Raw genomic sequence first — 15,500 nt, forward strand, 5'->3', positions numbered from 1 at the left:
TTTCATAAAGGGAAAAGGTTGTTATCAGGAAGACATAAAGTCCTAAATGTATACCCACAACATTGAAAATACATGAAGCAAAACTCAACAGAACCAAAGGAGAAATAGGCAAGGGGCAAAATGACAGATGAAATTATGAACACTATTTTCTCAGTAATTCATAGGAAAAATGGGGGAAAACAATAAGCATGCAGAAGATCTTAACAACACTATCAACCAACTAGACTATATGGGCATTAATACAACATTACATCCAATGCAGAATACACAAGGTATATAAGTACCTATGGACAGTTAACATAGATAGACTATATACATACATACATTTTCATGTGTGTGTATACATATATAGCACTGATCAAGAGAAGCAAATTTCAAAACAATGATGGAAAGTCATTTTTAGCTATTTTTCCTAAAAATGGCAATAAAAATTACATCACCTAAGATCTTTTATTCATCTAATGTAAAAAAGGTCATTCCACAATCTATAAATGCTAAAGATATTTTCTGGAAACTATGACTCACATTATACAGGATGTCCCACAGAAATAATCAACATAATGCACTTATTATAGCAATGTATTAATAAGCCAAATTAATCAGCTACCAAATTGTGCTATATTTCAGCTTCAGTAGAGACAAAGTTCATAAAAGTACGTCGGAATACTATTAGCTTGTGATACTATTTCTCATTAAAATCTATTTTTGAGACAGACTTGAAATGTAGCAAAAAATACTACATATACAAAATAAATATTCAAAGGGAAATATATAACCATGTCTTCTACATAAATATTTTGAAATAAATTATGTTCAATGTGACTCATGTTTTCTGAGAATACAATCCAAGATTACTATTTATTATGTACAAATATAGCACAATTATGTACAAATATTGCACAACAGAACATACTGTACATTTATTTTTGCAAATACCCCATTTAAAAAAATCAATACATGGAATGCCATGAGGCCTGAAGGCCCATCATCGTCCAAGAAGCTATCAGCAGTATGGCCATAGCTGTGTTTTCCATAGTCACTGACTGAAACATAAACTCCTCTTGTCTTCTATACCTTTAATCACTACAGCAATATGCTGTGCTGCTTCTTTACCCAACCCCAAATTCCTCCTGTCCTTCATAACCCCTGTTAGTTCTCTGTAATTCCTAGTCAATGATATAAAAACTCCCAAATAACATCCATCCTCCCAAGTCACTGAAAGGGATCTGGCCCTAAATTTCCTATCTTATGCAAATTCTGATTCTCCCCCAAGCCACATCTTCTCTGAAACAGAAGCTGCATTTTCTGCCATACTTCAAGTACTTCAGTGGTTAGACAAATAAATTAATATTCTGTTCATTTCCCCATACGTCTTTGGAATTGTACTTCTCCATTTTCCTGAGATAACCCATTCTCCTTTGATATTTGTATCATTTGGCTCTATTAAAGATAGTTATCTAACCAACTCTGATCACTCCTGACTCAATATTCCTCTCCATCCCAGTCCCAAGGTATATTTATAACTACATAGAAGAGCCATTGAATATCCACCCCCACAGACCTTTGATTCTCTCATCTTCTATGTCTTTCTCCAAAACACTTGCCACCTATTTCAATGGCCATATCCTTATCGCACAAACTACTCCATCCACAAACTACTCTGAAATCGCTAATTTCCTATCTCCAGTCTCAACATTTCTCCTGAAAACTAGATAAATTTCTCCAACTAATCTTCAGTATTTTCACCTGGATATTTCATGCCTACCTGAAACTCAACAATTTAAACTGGTCACCCTTCCCACGAGGAGTGCAGTAGGCTTAAGCAGATTCCAGCTGAGAAGCTGTAAGAATCTGCGTGTTCTAGGGTTGGGACGCTAGGCCCCAGCGGCCTGGATTTTCTAGTGGGATCTTATGATCCATGGGTTGCACAGTTCTATGGAAAAAGCAGCTTCCCCTTCTGGGTAGCAGTGCTCATTCACTGCGTCCCTTGCTGGGGGGAGGGGGTTCTCCTTTCCCGTGTAGCTCTCAGGTGGGCCACGCACTACACTATTCTTCCTTCTGTCCATGGGTCACGCCAGCCTTCTAGTCAAGTTTGATGAGAGAACCTGGATACCTTGGTTGCCAGTGAAGGATTCACACGCTTACTATGTTTTTTTGGGATAGGAGCCTCTGAGCCCCGCTGTATGTAGTCAGCCATCTTAGCCGCATCACTTCTATTATTTTTACGTCCTTTCCTTTTCTTAATGAATTGGATTAAAACATCAGAATACAGTTATTTAATATAGAACCTTACATGTTTCTGACTATAACAGGTATGCCTAGAGTATTTCCCAATTATAGTGTTTATAATCTGCATTTTATTAGGAATTTTTAAAAAGAAATTATACCTTTGCTATATCTTTCAAGATAATATTCTTTTGTCTACTTACTGATGTGATGAATGATATTAGTAGATCTGTTATTATGGATCCATAATTTCCTTCCTAAAATAAATCTTACTCAGTATATTATTTTACTATATAGTATCAGTCAAATTTCTCCATATTTTCTCTTTTAGTTTATGTCTTTTCTGCCTTGCTTGTGAAAGTACTGCCCATCCCAAGATTTTAAAAAGCTAAAAACTTCCACAAATGACATAATAAACACTGTAACAAAAAATATATTTTCAGACTAGGAAAATATATAACATATCAATAAAGGATCAAAATCTCTCATATACCACTTCAATAATAAAAACCAAACTAAAAAAGGAAAAAGATTATAAACAGGAAATTCACAGAAGAATACACATGCTATATAAATAGAAAAACCAATTGTTTTTCCTTCTTATTCACACTCAACACAGAATACTTCACCTCTGGTTATCAAAATGTAGGAGGGTTCCCACTTCCCACACTGACAAGTTTAACACCAGCTGGGTATCCTACAGTTTAATCCAAACCTGATAATATATCCCTGGAGTTAGCATCAAATCCCATGTGTTAAGGGCTCAATCCCTCAAGATTGCCTCCACTTCAGATATCAATCAAAAGCCTAGATTGTGACCAGTGCTTCTGTCTGACCAGCTATATATTGCCAGGGTGGGGAGTGGTGGGAACATGACCCTCGCCTCAGGTTTAATTTGCTAGAGCAACTCACATAACTCAGGGAAACACATTTACAAATTGATTAATAAAGAATATAATAAAAGACACAGATGAAGAGCTACACAAGGCAAAGTATTTGGGAAGGGGTGTGAAGCTTCCATGCCCTCTTGGGGGCAGGCCACCCTCCCAACACCACATTTCCCATACCCTAGAAGCTCTCTGAACCCTGCAGCTTTGGGATTTTTATAAAGGCTTCATCACATAGTCATTGAGATTATTAACTCAATCTCTAGCCCCTTCCCCCTTCCTACAAGAAAGGAGTTAGAACCGAAAGTTCCAAGTTTCTAATCATGGCTTAGTCTTTCTGGGAGCCAGTCCCTATCCAGGAGCCCACCAAGAGTCATTTTATTAGAACAAAGAGAGTCCTATCACCTAAGAGGTTCCAAGGAATTAGCAGCTCTTTGTCAGAAGCCAGGATAAAAGCTCAGTTATTAGAACCAGAAATACATGTAGAACCCCTATCACTCAAGAAATTAAAAAGGTTTTAGGAGCTGTGTGCCAAAAACTAGGGGTAGAGACCTATATCTATCTCTTATTATTTCTCACACATACTCATACACAAGCATGTATATTACTAATTTGAAGAAAAAATAAGATGATAACCCACATACTGTGTTAGTCATTCACTCTCACACACTGTTGGAGAAACAGGTGTAGCATTCACTCTCACACACTGTTGGAGGAACTATACATTCATATTATCTTTTGGGAGGTTATTTTTGCATCTTTAACCAAACATTTCACTCTAAACCTTCAAAAATTATAAATTCCCCTCTGAAGAACTTCTCCTACAGATTACTGATGTTCCCATAGAATGTACCTCTTCACTACAGCACTGTTAACTAGCGCAACATCAGAACCAACCTAAATATCTACAAATGAAGAATGGCTTAATAAATTAACACTGTAATACCATGCAGCTATTTGAAAAAGAGAGATTTAAACATAATGGCCTAGAAAGAGTTCCATGATGAAGTGAAAAAAAACTGAATAAAACTTTTGTCGTGTAAATATATAAGTAAGATCTAAAACGATTTGCACCACGCTGTTAAAAGTAGTTATCACTGGAGATGAGCCTGGAAGAGCTTAGGGTTGAATTTTCAACTTTTACTTTACATATATATCTTTTTTTAGTAAGGATATGGATGATTTTTAAATTTTCTCTTGGATTTTGTTTTTTTAATTCTTTTAAATAATTTGGTGTCTTTAATTTGCTAAAGATTTACGTAAGATTTCTATATGTCTAGTCTTAAGTGAGATCAGTCTGTAGGGTTTTGTGGGGGGGGGGTGTATCTTTGTCCCGTTTGAATACCAAAGTTACACCTTGAAAAAATGAATTGATAGTTTTCTGTTTTCTGTTCCATCAAAGTCTGAACAAAATAAGAATCATTTCATTTTCACAAGGCCTCTTAGAACCTAATTGTAGTTATCTGCATGTTGCATCTTTTGCAAGGGTAGTTCTTGAACAACTTTTCTACTTCTTCCATAGGCTGTTAGTCTGATATCCAGACTCCCTTCTGTAAATAAGTTCAGCTTTCATAACTGTATAAACTTATTTTTCAGAGAAGTTTTACTTACTCTACTGTTCATGTCTTCAATTTCCTTTGCTCGCTGAATTCTCCTCATTTCTAAGACCTGCTCCCTTTTCTTTTGCAACCATGCTTTAAATACTATGTCATTCTCTCTCTTTTTTTCTTTCTCTTCTTCTATTTTTCGTTGCTCTTCCTAGTAAAAGAATATGAAAAGACATTACTAAAAGATTAATAAAATTGTATGAATTATCAGAGTAGAGAGATATATTTTGAGATCTGAAATTAGGATTCCCTGATCCTAAAATTTTCCATCAGAAAATTGGTCCTTCTAGGCCAGATGCAGTGGCTCCTGCCTGTAATCCCAGCACTTTGTGGGGCGAGGCAGGCAGATCACTTGAGGTCAGGAGTTTGAGACCAGCCTGGCCCACATGGTGAAACCCCATTTCTACCCAAAATACAAACATTAGCTGGGCTAATTTAACAAGTTTATAGTTAAATTTTCTTCAAATAATGGAATTCTAAGTGTTTTCCTTACATTTTGACAATATAGCAAGACTTTCTAATTCCTTTTGATTGAACAGAAAGAAGAGAGGAAAGGAAAAATTCTACCAAACAGTGTAAAATATATTTGAGAATATCTATATACTATTTTCTGAGCCCTAAAGTAGCCTACCTTATAGAAAATATAAATGAATTTATTAAAGATTAAATTTTACATTATACATTTCCATTTCACACAAAGGACTCTGGATACTTCGCATGAATACAGTATGACAAAAGATGATTATCTTTCCAAGGGGAACATTCAGGTATATTACACAGAAGCTAACAGCCAAAGCACTGATCGCTAACGGAGTTGCCAAAGAGAACACTGAAATGATGCACTTAGGTTAGAAAGACAGAGTATAGCAACCCAACCCAGAAAATGTGGGCATAAAAAAGCAAAGCCTTCACCTGAAACCAACTAAAACATGTTAAAAGTCTTAGTACTTGAAGACCATGTCTTGAGCCAACTTAGTTATAGGATATCGACACAATAAAAGTGTATTTCAGAACAAAGAGTATGACATTCAGAAAAGAGAATCAAAATGAAAACAGAATTATCCATCCCTCACACTAAAGACTAACATCAGTTCATTAATAAAAAGGCAGTGACAACTACATAAAATCACCAGTATAACTTTTGTAAAAATATACACACATACCTACACATTTGTGTACAGCAAACATATTGATGTCATTCTCAAAAAATTATTTTGTATTGTCACCAAATTCTTATACTTTTAAGGGTTGTTTTATACCTGAATCAAGTAAACTTAGTTTGACTATTAAAGCTATTAGTGACCAAGTGAGCGAAGCTCTATAAGCATGCACCCTTTTAGGTTCTTATCTGAGTGTGCTAGAGGTTACACGTTCTTACGAAGTCATTTTTCACTTTTTTTTTTTTTTTTTTTTTTTTTTTTTTTTTTTTTTTTTGCTAATGCCAATTCCTGATTTAAATGCCAGAGATTTCCCTGATAATTTCCCATATAAAGTAGATAACACACCATTTCTCAAGGGTACCAGAGAACTGGAAATTTTTATTCCAGTTTGCTACTAACAAATACAGATATACCTTGGTAAAGTTATTTAAACTTTCCAAGATTTTCGTATCTGCAAAATGATCTGCAAGGTCACTTCTAGTATATTATTTGCTGAACTTTGTATTTAGAATTAGACATTTTGTATGGCTCAGCTTAATACCATTAGGTTTCCAGTAAAACAAAGAATTGGAGCACTGATATAAGTAATTCCGAGAAAACTCACCAGTTTAAGTCCTGGAATTCTCAATTATAAGATACATAGAGTTTCACATAAGAACAAATATGAAAAACAAAAAAAATTAATTTCTAGAAGGCATTTTGGAGACCTTTCATTAAGAATGTTAGGCTATATTCTTAATCTGAAACTAAAATCCTGGAAGTAAAAGAACTGAAGGCATAGAACATAATATGAAACACATGCAAGTAAAAGAATTACAGTCCAAGTCTTCCTGTTGCCTCCTAAACCTCTACACTTTGTGCCTTCATTTTTCCATCTGACATTTTATTTTTACCTATCATATCAAGATTACTTTCAGCAGTCACTTAACATCTCGTGAGTCTCACCTTTAAAATGAAAGGATCAGATGAAGTCATCACTGAGTTCTCCGCTAACACAGATCAGTCTACTATTCTTTGTGATCCTTACAAGGACCAAAGTAATCACCGTGTTCACTCCATAAATACACATTCTTAATACTTAATCAATCTAACAATAGATAAAGAAATCAAAAGAAGTCTCCAATGGTTTGAACAACTGTTTTAATTCCCATTGCATTTATAAAACAGTAAAACATGCTCTACTTTTAATATAATGCCCACTTAGGTTCTCACCTCTCTTTTCAGCTTTTCTCTCTTTTGTTCTAGCTGTTTTTGTAGTTCTTTCTGTCGAGGGGAAAGACAGTATGTTGAAGTCACTGGTGAGATACGTGCAGACTGTGTCCTGTGATTATATTTCCCTTTTCCTTTACTTCGATCTGAGTTGGCAGCAGAGCTTGGACAAGTCTTGCGGTTGAGTGGTGGCTGAGGGATATAAACCAGTGGCTCTCCTGTTGATGAGTGAGTGACAGCATGAATCTTTGCTGCAGAATCTTCTTTCTTGGTGCCACTGACAGAGGAGTTGGAAGATCTGAGTAACAAGTGCTGAGGGTCATTTTCTGTACTATTTGCATTATTAATGGGAGGCAAAAACCCCTGACTCGCAATGTCTTGTAAATTCAGAAGTTCAAATTTTCCATCTCTTTCTACCAGTATTGTCCTATCCTTGTTTTCTTCACAACTTGCATTAGTAAGTGACAGGAGTACATTTTCTTGTCCAAAATCATTGGAAATACATAACTGTGACAGTTTCCCAAACATATTCCTTTCGTTTTCAAAATAATTTTTAGACGTATTAGTGTCTTCTAGTGGAGGAACTTCCAAATCAACTAATTTGTCCTTGAACTTAAGTTTTCGCTCCCTTTTATCATTCACAGGTTCTTGATTCTGTAGAAGCTTGTTAGCTTGTACAATTTTCTCCATAATATATCTCCTTACTTCCTCATCCTCTTCCTCCTCCAAGTCTTTCTGGCTTTCTAGTTTGGATTCCTGGAAAGAGTTTTCGCTATCTGAATCTGATATGGGATCCAAAGGTTGAATACCTGGTACAGAAATTATGTCATTTCTTCTTGGTGAGACGTCATCCTGCAGAGACTTGTCAGGATCAGAATGCTGTTTGGTGTGCTCTATTACTGTTTCATTCTCTTTTAAGTCTTGGTTAATATTCTCTTCCTTCTCACAAGCCATCTAAAAACAAGATATTTTTCAGTCAAAATTGAGATTCTTCATTTATCAGTAGACATACAAAATGGGATTTTCCTGTTCATGTAATTTATTTTATGAATGGGAAAATTTAAGTGTTTATTGCTCATAATTTGCTCATAACATTCTAATTCATACTTATGAGTATTCAAGGGAAATACATGTGACAGCAATGCAGGAAAAATTCAACTTTAAATTTGAATTTGATGTTGATTTTTAAACATTTTTATGCTAATGTATCTAACTACAAATAACAATATTAGCATTCCTTTCCCTATAAAATTTTCCTCTCTTTACATTTTCAGAAAAACAATTTTCAAAAATGTTTCCTCCTTGTAATATCTGCATTCTTCAATCAAACATCTTTCTCCCCAGACCATTTCAAGGACGAATTATTTGGTCAAGTCCTAATCACTTGAGGTTCTTTTAATCTTTTCAGACTATTATTGTCATTATAATCTGCAGGACCTATCTACATTCCAGGTCAATTTTTACCTTTAGATCAGATTTTCCTTCTTCAACTATACTCAGAAATTCCAGTAATCCATGCTAACCACCATCAGATAACTTGGCATTACATTAAAAATAATTAATTCCACATGAACCATAAACCAGTATCAGTGCAGCAAAAAACTCCACTCCACTTCTGCTATATCTAACTAAAAGCTTATATATATATAAATATATAGTATATAAATGTATATAATATAAATATACATAAATATATAATAGATATAATATATAAAGGTATATAATATAAATATTATATATACATTTTTTTCTCTTTGTCAAAGTTCTCTCCCTCCTAAAGCAGTCCTATGGGAGTTACTACATGCTGCTCTCTTCAACCCCTTAAAATCACTTTCCTCCTTCCCTTGCTCATAGGTCATCCTGTGCGGCAGTGAAGGTCATCTTGTCTGATAGTCAGATGTCCAACAAGCAAATAAACCTAGCCCATTAAAATGACTGCCAATTAACTGTGATTTAACTAAGATCTCTGTATCACAATTGTTCATTGTAGCCTTCTCTAGTTCATTTTTTTATTTTTCCAGTATCATGAGGATGGCAGATCTCTGGTTCATTCTTATAGTCTGTTTCTAAACTCTCCTTTGGCTTTTATTTCTTTTGTTTGAAAACCCACTTTTTAAAATAAATCTTCCCCGACCCTCTTACGTGTCTCTAGCTCAGTCATACCCTTTTCTCAAAAGCTTCAAAAGAAGAGGTTATTACAATCATCCACTGGAATGTGTAAGATTCATAACAGCACTTTTATTTTATCCTAGCTATATATATCCCTAGCACCTAGAACAGCCTCTGATATATGATAGGTGATCATTAATACTTGCTGAATTAGAAAATGAAACAATAAATCATTCCTATTACCTCTCTAATTCTATCACACTGTGCTTTTGATCTCACACCCTTCCAGTCTTGAGAAACTGGTTCAACCTTACCATTCTGGGTATCTGCCTCTACTCATTCTGCTTATTTTTCTGTTAGGATGCATAAAACTCCCATTTAAAAGCCATCTTAGAAAAATCTTTACTTTTGACTCTGTTTCCATCTTCAAATATTGTGTATCCCATTTGTCTTTTCTATTATATTCAAAGCAAAATGGAACTAAGAAATCTGTAATATAAAACCTGCATTTCCTCACAGTCTTTTCCTTAACACCTTTAAAACTGGCTTCTGCTATAATAACTCTGATCATTATCCCTCTGAAGTCACCTATTTATATCCCAGTGCTATTCCTTGTCCTACTTATTGATACTAACTTACATATACACATATATATAAACACATACATATGCATATATACATATATATGTTTCATAGAAATACATATACACATTATACATATGTAAAGAGAAAGAAATAACCTATCTTGATGCAGGAACTGGTTAATTTTCCTGGAGTTCCTTTTTACATCTCTGATAAATAGTATATGACCATGCTTAATGGATCCACTTTTCCTAGAAGTATTCCTGTGACTCAGACTTTGACCCTTTACTTTTTTCTCTATATTCACTGCCAAGAAGACCTAATTCAGTCTTAAAGTTTTAAATATTAGCGAAAAGGTCATGTGTTTAGAGGATTTGCTTTATTTTTCATTTATTTTAATAGCATAACCCCATGCTTTTACCCAAGTTCACAAAAAGTAGGAATTAACTGTATTTTTTACTTTCAATGCAATAAATCATGATTTTACTATTTATTTATATTATTTAAATTATAATTTTATAATGGTCGTTTTAGTTTTATTAAATGCTAGTGTAATAACTGTTCTCTCACTAATACTTGCTGAATTAGAAAATGAAACAATAAATCATCTGCCTATGCCTTAGGATACAACATTTAAGCAACCTATGCCTCATTTTTCTTATCTTTAAGATGAGGATAATAGTAATTTACCCGATGTAGATCAAAGAAATTTTGTGATGTTTAGATGAGACAATAATGTGAAAACCTTAAAGAATTGCAAAGCACTTTGTAATATAATTATTATGAATGCTGTTGGCAACATATACCTCTATTATGCTGGCATCACTTTTTTCATTTTCATTAATTAACCACTCCAAGTCCTTTTCAAAGTCATCTTCGTATTCTTCACTTTTTTTTGAATCAGTATCTTTAATTTCATTCATTTTCTGTTTGTGAAGGAAATATGCTATAAGATTTCAAAAGATAAGGTATATGTTATGCCCACTCTAGAGGAGGAATGGCATATGGAGATTAATGCTATAGGTAAGCTAAGTAACACAGAGAAACACAAAATGGAATGTTCAAAATGAACATGCACTTGAATACACCAAAAAAGAGAGATTTGCAATGGCAAGACATTTCCATAGGTAAACATTGCTAAAAACTCTCCCACCTTCCCCCGATTTCCCAAATAATTATTGATGTTGGTTCCTTTTCCCTCTCAAGATAAATTTTCAGTACACTTTAGGTATGCTGAATTAATAAATAATCCACAAGCTGTTTTAGTCATTAGCTTCGCTTTGTTCTCCCCAAACCTTTGGCCAGACTAAGTGATTACTGAGTAATAATGGTTAATTATTCAACTTAATTATTATTGAAAATAACTGTTACTGTTCAACTGTATAATTATTATTTTTTTCTAAACTATTCATTGGACTATAATTCCTTCCCGATATTTATTTATTTTAAACTAAAAATACAAAGCAGATTTGCTAAAGGACTCAAAAGTAAGCCCTTCAATAATTTCTAAATCAGGTTGAGCACAAATTTTGAAGTGATCTGGAGAAACCAAATCAACACTTCAGAGTGAGTTTCACTTCCTAACTGCAAGACAAGCTAAATTGCTTAAGCTGTTAAGTCTAACTACCCACCAATTAAAAGCAAGGGCACTATGAATGACACAGAATAAACTAAAACTCACTGTAATCCAAAATACTTACAGTAAAAATAGCACTTTTCAGTCACAATGCCTTGGAATAATCAGTTTTCCTTTCAGAGCAGGGATCTTGAAATTTATTATTTTAAGATGTTTGAGTTACATAAATATATATCTTTGGAACTCTTCAGTGCTTTCCCTTATTTTATGATAAACACAGTTCTGAACTCATAAATAAATGGTTGCCTGAAGACTTTAGTAGATATGTTTTATTGTTTACAGAGAATCCCACCCACAAGAAAACTAAATTTTAAAATGAAAACATAAGATCTGTATAATAAATTAAAAACACAGTAATCAAAAACTTAACAGGTTAGGGATCTTTAAGTCATACTATTATGCCATAATTCAAAGAAAAAAAAAGGTCATAGTTAAGGTAACTCTGAGAAGTAAATTAAGTCGCATCAAATCTGAAGTGCGATTCTTTTCCTGTAACTTTAGAAGAAAAAAAAAACACCCATGACTGGTTCTCAAGTAAACAAAGAACATAAATTACAAACTCTGGTTATCAAATCCCTTAAGCCTTTTTCAAATGCGTCACAGGATATTCAAACCCCTTCAATTCTTCTAATCTTCATCTCCAGGGTACTAGCCATATGGTACACAGTCAACAAGCTAGAACAAAAATACATCTTACACAAACAAAATCACTTAACACTTCCTACTTTATGCTTGTGAGTTTCACACATTTAAATTTCAACATTTATCATCAGTAAAAATTTAGGTAAGTGGCTTAAACCAACTCTACCCTCTTAATAGGGAACCGTAGAAAGAGAAGGAAATCAGTTCCTTCCTCCCTGTCTGGTAAATCCCATGTGGATAGGTGAACTGCTGATCTTTCAGTAGGAGTCTTAAACCAAGTCCATATGTATACATAATTTTGATAACTTTCTTCCAGAATTCAGGATATTCAAAAATAGTTTAATCTAAATAATGGAGTCCCGTCTTACGGCGTTTTAAACATATGCTTGCTTAAAAATCTAAGAACTGAAAGCATGTCAAAGAGAATGCCTTTTAATATAAAATAAGTACTTAAGCAAAAACTAATCCATAACATCATGAAACCATCTGGCCCATTATTCCTGTGTATCCTGCCAAGACTGTGATCCTATAAGTTTTTAAAAAATCATAACCTGTCACAAAGTATAATGACAAATATTTTATAATTTTAATCTGTATTCAGGATCCCAAGGTACCACCAACGAAATGAGTATCATTGCCTCTTAATGGAAGCTACAATTTCGGTAGTGACTTTTTCTCCCAGGGACAAAATAATTACTTTCCACGTTCAAGAACTTTGAGAGGGGAAAGAATATGACAAAAACTTAGTCTAAGCTACCCTGAGAGAGTTTCCTTCATACGTAGAGAAGCAAGGTGTTACCAGACTTCCCCACCAATGCCAGACTCGGTGGACCTCGGACTCCAGAGGATAAGACGCCACCAGAAAGCTTCTTCCCTCACGACCTACCTTCCCTCCCAGCTCTACCAGACGTTTATACCTTTACCCTCTATCCCACCATTAATATCTCCGCATCGTCCTTCCCTTCTCTCCCTCTATATCCCTCCTGCCTGTGTAAAACGCGGCGGCTGGGGTCACAGAGATGGCCAGGGGAGTTCTCCTCTCCTCCTCTTTCTAAGCTCTTCACATTGGGGCAAAGGAGACCCCGTCACCCGCCTCCGCTGCAGCCAGGACCACACTGCCATGGCAACAGCGTGCCTCTGCGTCCTCCATCCGGGCCTCTCTACGAGAGCGACAAAAACCCGCGCAGGCGCACGCGATATCCCCAGAATACCTACCCCTCCCGGCACCCATCCCGGTGCTTGCAAAAGTCCGGTCAAGCTGAGGTTTCTAAGGGGACGACCAAGGAATCCACGCATCACTAACGTTATTGGAGACTCGCGAAGTGCCTCTGTGTTGGTTGTGAAATTTCCCTCTTGTAGCTATCTCTCGTCAGATTTAGAATTCCTTAGGACAACTTCTAAAACTATATTTCTATATGTTATGTGCTTCGCAGTTAACGTAAAAAAGTCGTTTTTAGTTTTCATTAGTAGATAAGCAAATTGCTAATTAGTTACCATATTTTTGACCCTCAGCTTTTTTTCCGAATCAAAACCAAAACTGTACCCAAGAGAGTTGCCAAAGACAATAGGATTTTTGTTCCAGCTTTGAGGCACGTAAAAATGGTCAACTAGAATTTTCTCAAATTCCGCTTATCTTTATGTATAAAGGCAAAGCAAGATGAATTTTAGATTGTGGTGAAAGTTGAGAAGATTTTAACAACTATCCATTCCCAGCCAGAAACAAATAAGAACTGGGAGAAGTAAAAATATTTCCTCAGTACAATGCAGTGTGTTCAGATTATTTTTAAATTGTTTATTATTAGGATTTCTATCACTTGATATGATGGAGAGCACCTTTTCTCCAAGAGAGGCAATGTAAAATTAAATTTTTAGATATTGTTCAAGTTACAGACTTAAGGTTTTTTAAAATGGAAGGTTAAAATGAACTGTAACATTGAGTGCACTTCCTAGATGTGGTGTAGTTGTAATGACCTAATGTTTCTACTGCTTCAGCACTTGAAAAAAGAACCCCCAAAAAAGGTTATTCACTGTTAAAGGTTGAAGGAATTTTAGTCAAATCTCCTTTAATGGATGTAGAGTTGTAGAGTTACTTACCAAAGCTGGAAGTAGACCCTGGGTTTCAGAACTCCTGGGTTAATAGCTTTTTCCTCTGGCCATCCCCCTAAATTTGTATTTTTCAAATAATGGGTACTAGCGGCAATTTTTTTTTAAGTTTCAGTAGGTTTTGGGGGTACAGGTGGTGTTTGGTTACATGGATAAGTCCTTTAGTGGTGATTTCTGAGATTTTGGTGCACCCATCACCTGAGCAGTGTACACTGTACCCAATATGTAGTCTTTTTTTGTTTTGTTTTGAGACAGAGTCTCGCCACTGGAGTGAAGTGGCACAATCTTGGCTCACTTCAACCTCCGTCTCCCGGGTTCCAGCGATTCTCGTGCCTTAGCCCCCAGAGTAGCTGGAACTACAGGCACACCACCACGCTTGGCTAACTTTTTGTACTTTTAGTAGAGACGGGGTTTCACCATGTTGCCCAAGCTGGTTTCCAACAACTGAGCTCAGGCAGTCCGCCCACCTCAGCCTCCTAACCAATATGTAGTTTTTTTATCCCTCACCCTGCTCCCACCCTTTCTCCCAAATCCCCAAAGTCCACTGTATCATCCTTGTGCCTTTGCATCCTCATAGCTTAGCTCCCTCTTATAAGTGAGAACATACGATGTTTGGTTTTCCGTTCCTGAGTTATTTCACTTAGAACAGTGATGAATTAACCTCCATTTCCATCCAGGTAGCTACAATGCCATAATTTCATTCCTTTGTATGACTGAGTAGTATTCCAGGGTATATATGTGTACCACATTTTCTTTATCCACTTGTTGATTGATGGGCATTTGGTTTGGTTCTTTATTTTTGCAATTGCGAATTGTACTGCAATAAATGTGTGTGCAAGTGTCTTTTTCACATAATGACTTCTTTTCCTCTGGGTAGATACCCAGTAGTGGGATTGCTGCATCAAATGGTAGATCTACTTTTAGTTCTTTAAAGAATCTCCGGCCGGGCGCCGTGGCTCAAGCCTGTAATCCCAGCACTTTGGGAGGCCGAGACGGGCGGATCACGAGGTCAGCAGATCGAGACCATCCTGGCTAACCCGGTGAAACACCATCTCTACTAAAAAATACAAAAAAAAAAAAAAAAAAAAAAAAAAAAAAAGCCAGGCGAGGTGGCGGGCGCTTGTAGTCCCAGCTACTCGGGAGGCTGAGGCAGGAGAATAGCGTAAACCTGGGAGGCGGAGCTTCCAGTGAGCTGAGATCCGGCCACTGCACTCCAGCCTGGGCGACAAAGCGAGACTCCGTCTCAACAACAACAACAACAACAAAAAGAACCTCCACACTGTTTTCCATAGTGATTGTACTAGTTTACATTCCCACTACCAGTATAAAAGTGTTCCCT

General features: G+C 35.7%; 1 protein-coding gene across 12 annotated transcripts in view; it reads right to left on the bottom strand.

Moving 5' to 3' along the window:
* The window catches only part of CCDC181 (coiled-coil domain containing 181), a 33,895-nt gene extending 20,664 nt beyond the window's left edge, over positions 1–13,231 (bottom strand). For 2 of the 12 annotated variants that reach the window (XM_028835919.2, XM_015124708.3), the window contains exons 1-4: positions 13,046–13,231; positions 10,587–10,706; positions 7,093–8,043; positions 4,725–4,871 (exon numbers count right to left, since the gene is read on the bottom strand). In XM_028835919.2, the coding sequence (XP_028691752.1) occupies positions 4,725–4,871; positions 7,093–8,043; positions 10,587–10,703 (1,215 nt within the window). In that variant the 5' untranslated portion in view covers positions 10,704–10,706; positions 13,046–13,231. Of the gene's footprint in view, positions 1–4,724; positions 4,872–7,092; positions 8,044–10,586; positions 10,727–11,480 lie in introns of all 12 variants that reach the window. The other 10 variants (XM_077954782.1, XM_015124704.3, XM_015124720.3 and 7 more) reach the window with 8 other exon arrangements.
* Between the last annotated feature and the right edge of the window lie 2,269 nt (positions 13,232–15,500).

The sequence above is a fragment of the Macaca mulatta genome, chromosome 1, assembly GCF_049350105.2.
Source record: "Macaca mulatta isolate MMU2019108-1 chromosome 1, T2T-MMU8v2.0, whole genome shotgun sequence".
NCBI lineage: Eukaryota > Metazoa > Chordata > Mammalia > Primates > Cercopithecidae > Macaca > Macaca mulatta.